The following is a 13,542-nucleotide window of genomic DNA, read 5'->3' on the forward strand; positions in this document are numbered from 1 at the left end:
AGGCCCACCCACCAGTCTCTGAGAGGACCCCACAGGTTCGAGATCCAGCGCTCTGTAGGATACCTGGTTGGCCTCATGTGCAAGGCAGAGGGTCAGGAAGTACCTTGAAGGGTCATGTGAAGACCAGGATCCATGTGGGTCTGGATGTGGGCTAGGGACATCCTGCTTGGAGGACACTGTCAGGCCTGGCCATACCAGGGCTTAAGAATGTACCCGTCATTACAGACATGCTATCAGGGAACTACAGAAGCAAGAAGACCTATCAGAAAATTCAAGGAAGTCTCTCCAAAGACCTGGGGGTGGGGGAGAGGGGAAGGGGTCTGAGGAGTGGGCCACGGCAGAGGCTTTTTTGGCCCAGAACTTCCCCTTCTCCTTTTGAAAAGCTGATACAGCAACAAGAAGAGGGGCACTGATGGGGGTTGTGGGGGGACCATAAAACCCATTTGTGGTGATTCATATAATCCGCAGACTCTGAAATTCAAGGGCTGTCCACAGCAAGCCCCTGAGATGAAGCGGATCCCAACAGGAGGAAGTAAAGGGAGAGCCAAAGGTGGGGGGCGGGGGGAGACGACCCAGGGACGGCTGGTCCCAGAAAGTGCAAGCAAAAATATACTTATTGAAGGTGAGGAAGGCTCCCTGCCAAGTAAATCTATGTGCCTGATGTACAACAAAGGCTGACACTGAAGAGGGTGGCCTTGGCTGCCCTGCTGGACCTGAGAAGAGCAGAGGCGGCCAATCAACAAAGCGTCTACAGACAAACTATATTTCCTTTGGAAAATCCTTGGAGAGTAGCCATGTGCCAAGCACTGTCCTGGGCAGAGGTGGAAACAACATCTGTGAGCAAAATAGACCAAATCTCTGCTCTAAAGGAGTTTGCATTCTAGTGGGGGAAGATGGAATAAGCAAAATAAATAGAAAAATGATAATGGAGGGCTGAGGTCAGTACCAGCTTCACACAGGTGAAAAACGGAGCTAAGGGACCATGGGAAGTCTCCCCAGCAGAGTACCAGTGGTGAAGTTGTCCTCACAACCTCCAGGGGAAACCAGGATCCCAATTATTCTTCATCCTCTATACAAAGAACACGTTCTGGCTTGTGGACAAAGGGTGGCTAATCTGAGAAGATCGTTGTTTTAGGAACAGGTTGAATCAGATCGTTGTTTTAGGAACAGGTTGCAGGACGCCCTGGTGAGTAGGGAGAGACTGCAGATAGAATCTAGATCTCAGATAATTGTGGGGAAGATTTAGCGGTTGTCCAGCTGCTAAAATTAGAAGTTGCTGAGAACTAAGCCTAATGTGTTATTTTTTAAAATTATAATAAAATGTCTATTTAAAAAACTGTATTACTAAACTGAGGACTGGAATAACTGCCATGAATAACCCAGTCCTGACAGCTTTAGGGCTGATGTTATCTTCTTTGTTTGTTCCAAGTTAATTAATCTGTAAAGGTAAGAGTCTCACGCTAATTCATGCAAGATCGACAAAGTCTTCACACAGTGTCTGTCTGACTCTTTCCGAAGCTGTGACTCACACTAATATCAGCAGCCCAGCTGCTGGGAGCCTGGGAGGAGAGGTGTTCTCCTAATCCTCTGCCATCTCTCCACTGAGGTTTCCTCGGGCTTCCCCTTCTACCAGACAGACCAAGGCTCACCAGGAAGGAAGAAGAGAGACACTCAGCCTCAGGGCTGCTGAACTCGAGCTCCTCAGAGCAGACTGGCCATCGGCCAAATGGAAGTACAACCTGGCTTCTAGATTGACACCAGCCTTCTCCCTACACTCTCAGGCTGACCTTCTTGAGTCCACTTTTTTTTAATGGCTACTAGTGTGAGGAATTCATACGACCACAAACTATAAGGAAATACAGTAGATGCAGAGCCCAGTTTTAGCCTGCTTAGGAGATTGGTTTTATTAGCTTGAATGAGCTGAAATAGATATTTTTGTAAGTCAAGAACAACCAAATATTGGCAAATTCACCTGATTCAAGCTGTACTCAGGAATCCGTCAATTCTGGGTTCTCAGTCTTCTCTTCCTTTCACCTATTCCTGCTCTTCCTCTTCAGCTTCTCAGAATTTGCCTTCAAATTCCACTCTCTATCCTGAAGCCAGTTGAGTCCCTACTAAGTTCCTCTAGCTAACCCAATGTCCATTCCATAAACATTCATTGAGCATCTTTTCTGAACCGTGGACTGAGCAAACTGCCGGTGATACAAGGGCAGAGGGAAGTCTGTCCTCACCTTTGAGGAGCTAATAGGAGAGTAAGAAAGGGATGTTTTTTTAAAGATATAGCATCAGTTTGGTGATGAAAATATGTCCCAAGTGTTGTAGAGAATAGAGGAACATCATGCTTGGGGGAAGAAATGAGGAAAGTTTCAAAGAAGAGTCGACATTTGGATTGCGCCTGAAGGATATGTAAGATTTCCTAAACGAACTAAGTCAGGAAAGGTATCACAGGCAGACATGATGTCAAGTTCTAGAGTCTGGGGGCATGAAAGGAGATGAGTGTTCTGGGAAAAGGCCAATAATTTGATAGAGTTCAATGATAGGTTGCAAGGGTGCAAGAGGTGATTGGTGTCAGATCTTAAAGGCATTTCCTTCCTTTATCATGTGGGTGAGCCAATAGGGAAAGAACGTGTTTGTTCTTGATGTTTGTTTGTGAAATATAATTTTGCAAAATTCAAGACAGCTTGTTTTCTTTCAATGAACTGTGAGGCTAGAAGGGACGATCAAACAAAATGAGTAGGATGTGTAGGCTTTTAACATTATCTTTATTGTTTTCTCTGCTTGCTAAAGAAGTATAGATTCATTCTAAGCAACTCCAACATGACAGAAATATACAACATAGAAACCAAATGCTCCCTGTAATCCAAACTTCCGCACCCTAACCACCTACACCAATGTACAGGTATATATTCCTTTAGACTTCTATTTCAATGTATAAACCAAAATATAACTTTCTCCATACCAGAATATAGAGCTACCTCATTTTTTAATGGCTGTGTAATATTCTGTTACATTAATGTACTATAATCTGTTAGATCAATCCTTATTTTGTGGACATTTGAGCTGTTTTTAATTTTTCATGATTACAAACAATGCCAGGATGAATACCTTCTTTACATAAACCTTTGCAAATTGCATTTCTATAGGATACATTCTTAGAGCTCCTTCAAGGAACTGACATGAAGGAATGATAGTTTTTCATTTTAATAGATATTGCCAAATTGCCATCATAAAGGTTGTATCAATTTATATCCTAACAGTATATTCAGGTCCCGATTTCCCTAGGGGTGGGTGGGACTCTATAGGCAGTCTGTTCTTATCAGAGAGATTGCAGAACCTCGAGACTCTTCATTCAGTTCTGTGAATGTCTGCAGTTCACACATCTCTCTGGTTTCTAATAAATTAACACGAATAGCAGCTCGAAGGTTTGCCCAAAAAAGGCCACACTTACGCCTATCCTTGGGCCATTCCAAGTATGCTTTCTTTTCCATGAGAGTTTTCAGCTTAGGATACCTGGTAGGAATACAGTAGAGCGGAATGGGTTCCAGTAGGATAAGAATTATGCAATCAGAACTTTCATGGAAGAGACTGTGATGGGCAAAGTAGAGTTCATAATGGCACCACTCCGTCTGGACAAAGTTGGGAGACAAAACAAAGATGGACTTATAACTTTTCTCAGTGCAGTTTATGGTATCTTCAGTAATGCTCTTGCCAGGGTCAGAGTTTCCCTCACGAAGGCAAATCAGGACAGAACTATCTTCTTTCTCTATATTGGGAATCAGTTCATACTTCACCCAGGCAGAATCATGTTCACTGTATGAAATCAACACATGGAATTGGATATTTCTCTTGAGCTGTTCTTGGCTGGTCTTCCTAACCCTGTGCCATGTCTGTGTCCATTGACCTAGCATCCTGAGATACCAGGGCAGATCAAAGTGGAGGCAGCAGAAGGCCACAGCCGTCCCCAGAACTAGCATGATAACCACAATGGTGACAATCAACAAAGCTGTGTTGCAAGATATTTCAGGAAGATGAACATCCTTTAACTGAGTCCCTTTTAGATTCAAAGGGTATTCACAGATGTATGAATCTGACCACCCAACCATCATGCCCTCTGAGTATTTTTCAAGCTGAATAAAATCTCTTAATTCACAAGTACATCGGAATGGATTTCTTCCTACATTTAGAGTCTTAACTTCCTGGCAGCTCTGGAAAAGCTCCAGAGATGGGCTGAGAATTAAGTTCATTTCAACGTTCAGAACTGAGAGTCTTCTGAAATGACTGCACCCAGGAAGATCAGTTAGAAAATTAAATGCAAGATTTAACTCTCGCAAGGATGTCAGGTGAATAATGTCTTTAGGGACAGTTTGAATTTTGTTATTATTCAAGTCAAGTATTTGAATATTTCTGGGCAAGCACCTGAAAACAGAATCAGCAAATTTGTTGGATGACAAGTTCATGGTGATCAAGGTTTCTGGCCACAAGCAGTTTTCATCATTTTCATGTTGTAACAGATTTTCGCTCAGATCTAAGTGCCTCAAGGATGTGTTGCCGGCAAAGTAACTCACCAAGGAAAGTGTCTCCAATTTATTGTCCTTCAAAATGAGAGTTTTCAAATGAGGCAGTTGGATAGATTTTTTAAACACGTCATCTGTTAAGATATTGTTAGCAAAATTTAAATATTGGAATCTCGTAGGATATATAGGGAACAGCATGTGAGGCATTTGCGCATCTGATATTGTCAGGTTTTCTATATCCATTTTGGTAAAAAGCAAGTAGACTCTCTCCTGTGGGATATTAAAAATTCTGAAATGTACATTCTCCAATTTTATAGTTCTCATTACAGTGTTTGAGTAGTCAAATGAATTGTGGTCAAGATAAACCTTACCTCCAAACGTCACATGTTGAATCTCGAAGTATTCTACCGACGTATGCCAAACAAATTGGAAGATAAGCAGAAGATCATCCCAGAGTAAATCAACTTTATTAAGTAACAGAGTGGATGTCTTGGCATTCTCTAAAATAAGATTTTGCTGAGCTTCATAACTTGCAAATTGGCTTTTGCCATCTATATTCGTAATTTCTAATATTTTTGAAGTCTTCATTCCATCACGCAAAAGAACCCAGAAATTTGTGTTCATTGGTAAAACAATGTGAAGTTTTGTTGTGTTTAAGATGGGCAGGCTACCTTCTTCATAATGAGAAAGAGTTCTCAATCCTAAGAAGACAGTATTTAGATGCAAATGAGCAATTTTCTGGAAATCTGATTTTTGTATTTTTGCCCCACTCAAACCTAGGATTTCCAGGTGTGACATGTTGCCAGTCTCCTCGCAGGTAGGCACGGTGTCAAAGTCATTGAAGGACAGATCTAAATGTCTGAGACCTGCCAGCGAGAACCAAGTTACACTCTTCAGTCTGTTGTAAGACACATCTAAATATCTTAACTCCTTGTTGAATTCAAAGGTCTTGATATCCAGCTCTTGGATTCTGTTATGGCATAGAATCAAAACTTTCAGTTTAGAGAGGGAATGAAAATCTGAACGCTGGAGTTGAAAAAGGAGGTTGTAGGACAAATCCAGTATGGTTGTGGTTGGGGTCAAGTCTTCAGGAACCTTTCTTAAAGATGCGTTTGAGCAGTTGGTGGTCAATTCTGTTTCTTCTGGCAGCTTTGAAGCCCCACTATGCACTGATGTAACAATACTACAAAATACGTAAATGCTTCTGATATGTTTCATTGTAATTCTGAGGCTTTTATCGCTGGTTCACCTCAGATGACGTTTTTCACACATCACCTCATATGAATGAGGAAGATGAGTTCAAATTCTGGAAAGACAACATATAGTGTTAAGTGGTTATGTGATTTGTTAAACCCTGTAGGATTTTTTTTTTTTTTAATGCCAACATCTGACTGTATTCACCAAGAATCTGGATTAGGGTTCCAACCCATTTATGGAGTCTTTGCCTTGATCTCAGAGCTTGGCTTTATAGATTTCCAAGCCAGGTACTGTGTCACACCCCCATCACTGAGGCAAGTCAGGATTCCCAGAAGGGAGATAGATATATAATAGTTGGCAGAAGTTCCTTTCACCCAGTTCAAATTAGGAACTGCATTGCTAGGTCATATTCAAAAACCCCCTGCCACATCCCCTTTTGATAACCTGAAAGCTTTAAGGAAATGAAAAGAAATTTTTAAAAATTAAGATTTTTTTAGAGCAATTTAAGATTCACAGCAAAATCGAAAGGAAGGCACAGAGATTTTCCATATCCCTCCTGCCTCCACACATGCACAGTCTCCCCCATTATCAACACACACACTGGAGTGGTGCATTTGTTACAACTGATGGACCTACATTGACTCCTCATAATCAGGCAAAGTCCATAGTTTATGCTGTCATTCACTCTTGGTGTTGTACATGCTAAGGGTTTGGATACATTATGGATACATGATGACGTGTATTCATCATTATGGTATCATACAGAGTATTTTCATTTCCCTAAAAATCCTCTATGCCAATTCATCCTCCACCCACCCCATAACCGCTGGCAACCATGTGTCTTTTTTTTTTTTTTAATAAATTTATTTATTTATTTATTTATTTTTGGCTGTGTTGGGTCTTCGTTTCTGTGTGAGGGCTTTCTCTAGTTGTGGCAAGCGGGGGCCACTCTTCATCGTGGTGCGCGGGCCTCTCACTGTCGCGACCTCTCTTGCCGTTGCGGCCTCTCTTGCTGCGGAGCACAGGCTCCAGACGCGCAGGCTCAGTAGTTGTGGCTCACGGGCCCAGTTGCTCCGCGGCATGTAGGATCTTCCCGGACCAGGGCATGAACCCGTGTCCACTGCATTGGCAGGCAGACTCTCAACCACTGCGCCGCCAGGGAAGCTCACCCACTTGTCCTTTTATTGTCTCCATAGTTTTGCCTTTTCTAGAATGACATATAGTTGGAATCATACAGTATGTTCCTTTTTCAGATTGGCTCCTTTCTCATAGTAATATGCACTTAGGTTCCTTCCATGTCTTTGCATGGCTTGATCGTTCACTTCTTTTTAGCACTGAATAATATTTCATTGTCTGGATGTACCCCAGTTTATCCATTCACCTACTGAAGGACATCTTGGTTGCTTCCAAGTTTTAGCAATTATGAATAAAGCTGCTATAAATATCTGTGTACAGGTTTTTGTGTGGACATAAGTTCTCAGTGAAAGTAATTTTTCATCACTGAATGCTGTGGGCCCCTGAATTAATGCCATGAAGTTGTTCTTCAACTTTGTATTTGTGAACATAGAGAGTCTCTTGAGTGAATATCTGACTTTCAATAACACTTACCCATGTGTATAGAAAGTCCAAAACATGGAAATAAACATGGTTCCTGTCCTTGTGCCTCCATATGTCTTTAGGCTGGTGGCAAAAGCAATCTGGATCACTGCCAGATAGGGATAATGATAGAAAGAATTTCCATTTCTTGAAGCGTTTTGAGGTGCTAAGAGATATACTAAACACTTCACGTATATTATCTCACTTATCCATCACAAAACTCTGGGAGAGAAGTACTATTACCCACATTTTATAGATGAAGAAACTCATGGATGCAGAATTCTGAGGATTTTGGGAGAAGAGTCAGGCTTCAAGTGTTTGATTAGACACAGAACAGAGGTGGTTGGAGAACTAAGAATTTCATATTATTATTCAAGATATTTATTGAGTACCTACTCTGCCAGGCACTTTTTCTAGCCACTGAGGCTATAACAGTGAATAGAACAGATAGAATTTCTCTTCTGACTCAGTTTATATTCTAGTAAGGGGTAAGAAAGGAGAGACTATACACAAAATAATAAATTTATCTGTTAGGTGGTGATCAGGGCTAGAAAGAAAGTAAATGAGGGGACCTGAGGGTGACTGGGGAGTGATATTTTGTACAGGATGGTCTAAAAAGGCCTCACAGGACCTTCATGCAAAGATCTAAAGGGAGTGAGGAAGTGAGCCACTTGTTGTCTGGGGATAGAGTATTCTGGAGAGAGAGAGCAGGTACAAGTTCAGAGACCTGATGGCAGGGGGACATGTTTGGAAAATGTGAGGAATGACTTGTGGAATTGGGGGAGGTGGATTGAAGATGTCAGACCTTGTAAGGATTGGGAATTTTCCTCTGACTGAAATAAGAAACCAGTACAGGATGTAGAGTAGAGGAGTGGCAGATTCTGACATATATCTTAATGAGTCCTCTGCTTGTCTGTTGGAAATGACTGGAAGGGCACAAACCTGGCAGGGAAGAGCCCCGGGACACTATGGAATAATTCATGCAAGAAAGAAGGTAGAGAGGGAGGTGGTGAGAAGTGGTTAGATTCTGCTATTAAATTAGTAAATTCTTCACCTTTACGTCCTCCCACACCAGGAACTCTGAAAACACAAGGGAAGGTAACTAGCAGTGGTGAGAGTTTTCCTGCTTCTACTTGCATGTGTTTAATACACATTGACCCTCAGTCTCCCTCAGACTGGTCACTCCCATAGACAAGCAGGAGGAACAAGAGACAAACTCACGGTGTAGTGAGACTTCTCTGTACTGTTCATGCTGTCCCGTTGTTCTGAGAAGCTGTGTGCATGTGTGTGTGTGTGTGTGTGTGTGTGTGTGTGTGTGTGTGTATGCACCCATGCAGGGATGGTGGGGAGAAAAACTGGCAGAGCTAACACAAAAGGATACCTGGAATATTACTCGCTCTCAGCTGGATTTTTCTTTCTCTAGAACCTGTCTGATTTTATTGTTGTGGTTGTTCTTGTTGAAGTGAAGAAATTCTGGAAAACATGTTGATATTTCCTAAGATAACTTACAAGTGAAAATACTGTATAAAATTGTTTCATAGAAAATAGGAAAAGGGAAACCGAAATGTCATGTCAAGCATCCTGTGACGTGAGTGTGAAGAGAGAATGTTGATTTTTTTTTTTTTTTTTTTGCGGTACGCGGGCCTCTCACCGCTGCGGCTTCTCCTATCGCGGAGCACAGGCTCCAGACGCGCAGGCTCATCGGCTATGGCTCACGGGCCCAGCCGCTCCAGCTCCACGGCATGTGGGATCCTCCCGGACCAGGGCACGAACCCGCGTCCCCTGCATCGGCAGGCGGACTCTCAACCATTGCGCCACCAGGGAAGCCCGAGAATGTTGATTTTTGATATTCCTTGTCCATTGTGCACTCAGTGGAAGAGGACCATGAAAGGCACTGGTTGGGGGTGGGGCTGAGGAGGGGCGGGCCCAGAACTGACCTTTCACTTTTCCACTGAGATAGTCCCTCCATGTTTGTTTCCTCCAGTCCATCCCATGCAGCCCTTTCTTGGTCATCTCCTTTTTCTGTAACATTTAATATACCATCCAATGATCAAAATAAGAACAAATACCAACATAAAAAAAAGAGTCTTGGGCTTCCCTAGTGGCGCAGTGGTTGAGAGTCCGCCTGCCGATGCAGGGGACACGGGTTCGTGCCCCGGTCCAGGAAGATCCCACATGCCGTGGAGCGGCTGGGCCCGTGAGCCATGACCACTGAGCCTGCGCGTCCAGAGCCTGTGCTCCGCAACGGGAGAGGCCACAGCAGTGAGAGGCCCGCGTACTGGAAAAAAAAAAAAAAAAAAAAAAAAAAGAGTCTCTGTGATATAACTTTATGTCCATGGTTATTTTCCAGATTTTAGGAATCCAGCAAAATAAATTAGTTGCCAATACCATAATTTTAATCCATATATTCAGCATGTCTAGTAGCATCTCCACGCCATATTGACTCTCATGCAAATGAGGCAGTGGCCACCTGATATCTTTTTGGATAACAACTACCATTCACTGACTTTCTGTAGATTGATTCCTACAACCACCACCTTGAAAGGTAGGTGCTATCACTGTTCAGCCTTTACAGGTAGACAAGGTGGCTCTCAGAGAGGCCCTGTAACTGCCTCACAGTCACAACTTAACCCATGGTGAGTGCAGAGCCTGGGCTCTTAGCCACTCTGCTATCTTGTCTCTCTAGGGTGAGTCAAGATAAATCTGTTTTCAAAATACACTATAATATATTAATCAATGAAATTATAGCTCACTACGTCATACTGAGTCTTTAACGTTTCCTTATACACAGTTCAAGGAATCCAGTGAATAAGTCTGCAAGTGCCATCCAACTTAGGTTTTAGGTCAGTTACTTACAAGGATTGACATGGATTGAGCCATTATGTAGAGCACTGTCTTGTTGAAGCCACTGTATTTTGGGGTCCCTTGTTACAGCACCCTGCCTATGTCCTACCTAATGTACTATTGCACTTAGAATGAAATCCAAACTCCCAATACTGGATTATAACGTCTCCCAGGAGCTGGTCTTGCTTCCTTCTGGGATCTCGTTTCATATAACTCTTCTCCTGACCCTCTGCACTCCAATCATACTACCCCCTCTTTGTTCCTTGGCCACATCACGCTTGCTCCAACCTCAGGGCCTTTACCCTAGCTTTTCCCTCAGCTTGGGATGCTCTTCTCTCATCTTTCCTTGGCTGGATCTTTCTTACCATTTAGGTCTTGGCTTAAAGTTTATCTCCTCTAAGGAACCTGATTTGGCCACCTAATCTAAAGAGGCCATTTTGGGCTTCCCTGGTGGTGCAGTGGTTAAGAATCCGCCTGCTGGTTCAGGGGACACAGGTTCGAGCCCTGGTCCGGGAAGATCCCACATGCTGCGGAGTAACTAAGCCCGTACGCCACAGCTACCGAGCTTGCGCTCTAGAGCCCGCGAGCCACAACTACTGAAGCCCGCGCGCCTAGAGCCAGTGCTCTGCAATAAGAGAAGACACCGCAATGAGAAGCCTGCACACCACAACGAAGAGTAGCCCCCGCTCGCCGCAACTAGAGAAAGCCCACATGCAGCAACGAAGACCCGACGCAGCCAAAAGTAAATAAACAAAAAAAATAATTTTTTTAAATGGGAAAAAAAGGCCGTTTAGATTAACTTGGTGTTCATTCCCTTCATCCTATTTTATTTCTCTACAAAATAGAGCACTTACCACTATCTGAAACTTTTGTTCGTTTATTTGTTTGTTGATTACTTCCCCACTGCTCACACCCATGAGAGAAGGGGTCCGACATTCTGGCTCATCTCTGTTTTCCCAGCACAGAGAATAGTGCCTGGTACGTTGCGTGTGCTCAGTAAATACATTAATGTATATATGAGTAAGTGAATTATCTCAATTTTTTATTCCTTAGCACAATGTGGTACATAATATGCTCTCAAAAATATGTATCAGATGAATTAATTGGAGTTATGAATTCCTGTTATGATGCAATGCATAATAATCAGAGAATGAGTCTAGTGATGGGAATTGATCACTAAGGCATCAAAGAGATAATGTATATAAACCACTTGGCATCACACCTAGCATATCATAAATGGTAGCAGTTATCCGGGCCAAGACTAGGGTGATTTCAGGCACATATTTTAAGAGGCACCAAGTAACTCAGTAATCAAGATAAATAATATTTTAATAAAATATCTTTAAATTAATATAAAATCCATAATGAACAAAATGTCAAAATTTTTTCATAAAGACAGGGTTAGTATTACTGATTTTTCCTCTTGTCTCGGGTTCCAGTGTGGCTTGGTAGGACATTGGCAGTTATAGTCATTAAGAAGATGAGGTGTTTTTAACATTATTATCTCACAGAGTACTTCAGTTCATAGCGACTTACTTTAAGTTGCTCCTATGTCTAGGAGCTATGGCCCTTGAAAAATGCTATGTCTAGGAGCTAAAGCAACCCAGTTGCTTTATCTGGAATCCCCTAAGTTGAGATGTCATAGCTTTCATGTTTTACCCATGTTTTACTCTTCTCTCTGCCCAATACCACAACCTCATCTGAAACTTATTCTAAAGAAGTGAGAGGAACTAACTCTTTCTGAACTTCTCTTAATATAGTAAAATAAAAAGGTCCTCTCTCTCAGGCAAAGCGTATAAATTATGGCATTTCATTTAAGCATTTTTAAAAATAGGACAAACTTTTGATGAAAGAAGCAGTCAATAAATATGTTACTATCATAGTCATGCTACTGTTACTGGGTGCTGAAAGCAGGTGAAAAACAGAATGACTTTCTTTAATAGTTTATCATTTAAAAGTCCAAGTCAAAAGACACCATGAAATGATTATTGGTGGCTTGCCAAAGAATACTTAAACATCTAATTTCTTATTTCCCAATGATGCAAAAACAAAAAATGGAGAAGGGTTTAAAAACCCATCGAATGTTGAATAATCTTTACAACATAAGAGTAAGACAGACTGACATTTTATGAGCGTTTCCTGTTTGCCTGGCACGGGGCTAAATGCTTTCCGTACATTCATTATCTTGTTCAATCCTCTCAACAACCCAACAAAATGATGGATACTTTTATCTCCATTTTACAAAAGGAGGAGCTAAAACTCAGAGGTTAAGTAACTCGCCCAAGGTGAGCCAGTGAATAAGCGGTAGAGCATGAATTTGAACCCAGACCTATCTGGTTCCTTGGGAACCCAAATGGAAGGCATTTCAAACTCTGAAATGAAAGAGCTTAGGGTGTGATTACCGAGGCTAATTCCGTTGCCGGGACTAGTTGTCACTGTGGCCTCTTCCTCTCTTCCTACCTTATGTGCCTCTCTCCGAAGCTATTGATACTCTGCTAGGTGTCATAAATTTCTGGAAACCCAAACCCTCAAGCACCTGCAAGACAATTCCTCAGATCAATAGTGATCAATAGTAAGCCCAAGGTCACTCACTAATCATTAACATTTAGATTAGTATAGGCAAAATAATAAATACTGAAAATCTGAACAAGGCTGCTTTCCTCCCATTTACTGAATAAGTGAAAAATCTGAAAATCGGAACAAATCTACTTTCCTCCCATTTTCTCTAGAAAAGACCATGCAGCCCTTATTTCGTTTTCATGAGTGTTAACAGCAGACAAAACTAAAGAGTTCTTACCCTCAGGCTTGCAGCGTCTCCGTCAGAGCTGCAGGTGTGGATGATTCATAGACAGGACTAGAATTGGCTGGAGGAGTGATTGAATCAAGCTTTTCTGTGAAGCTTACGCTCCTTTGCCCTCTACTGCATACTGGTGGCATTACATGTTGCATGAGTTCATACAATCTTAGATCACTTTTGAAAGAATTGCAGTAAAATACACATAATGTAAAATTAACCATTTTAAGTGCACAGTTCAGTGGCATTAAGTACATCCACATAGTTGTTCACCCATCAGCATCACCCATCTCCAGAACCTTTTCATCGTCCCTCACTGAAACTCTATATCCATTAAGCAGTAACTCCCATTTCTCCCTCTCTTCAGTCCCTGGTAACCACTATTCTACTTTCTGTCTCTATAAATTTGCCTACTCTAGGTACCTCAGATAAGTGGAATCACACAATATTTGTCCTTTTGTGACTGGCTTTTTTCATTTAGCATAATGTGTTCAAGGTTCTTCCATGTGGTAGTATGTATCACAGTTTCCTTCCTTCCCTTCTTAAGGCTGAATAATATTCTGTTGTATGTATATACCACATTTTGTTTATCCATTC

General features: G+C 42.0%; 1 protein-coding gene across 4 annotated transcripts; it reads right to left on the reverse strand.

The window, feature by feature from the left end:
- Positions 1 to 2,743: 2,743 nt before the first annotated feature.
- On the reverse strand, positions 2,744 to 13,325 carry TLR10 (toll like receptor 10). 4 transcript variants are annotated; one of them, XM_032631785.1, is made up of 3 exons: positions 12,949 to 13,325; positions 12,554 to 12,687; positions 2,744 to 5,820 (listed from the first exon to the last, which is right to left on the reverse strand). In XM_032631785.1, the coding sequence occupies exon 3, from the start codon at positions 5,730 to 5,732 to the stop codon at positions 3,297 to 3,299; it is 2,436 nt and encodes an 811-aa protein (XP_032487676.1). In that variant the 5' UTR covers positions 5,733 to 5,820; positions 12,554 to 12,687; positions 12,949 to 13,325; the 3' UTR covers positions 2,744 to 3,296. The 4 variants fall into 4 exon arrangements, with proteins under 4 accessions (XP_032487676.1, XP_032487675.1, XP_032487674.1 ...); XM_032631784.1 differs by lacking the exon at positions 12,554 to 12,687; XM_032631783.1 differs by having other exon boundaries at positions 12,554 to 13,325.
- Between the last annotated feature and the right edge of the window lie 217 nt (positions 13,326 to 13,542).

Source organism: Phocoena sinus, chromosome 5 (assembly GCF_008692025.1).
Source record: "Phocoena sinus isolate mPhoSin1 chromosome 5, mPhoSin1.pri, whole genome shotgun sequence".
Classification (NCBI taxonomy): Eukaryota; Metazoa; Chordata; class Mammalia; order Artiodactyla; family Phocoenidae; genus Phocoena; species Phocoena sinus.

Coding starts and splice junctions, on each gene's coding strand:
- TLR10 (XM_032631784.1), bottom strand. CDS start 5,732: ATGAAACATATCAGAAGCATTTACGTATTTTGTAGTATTGTTACATCA.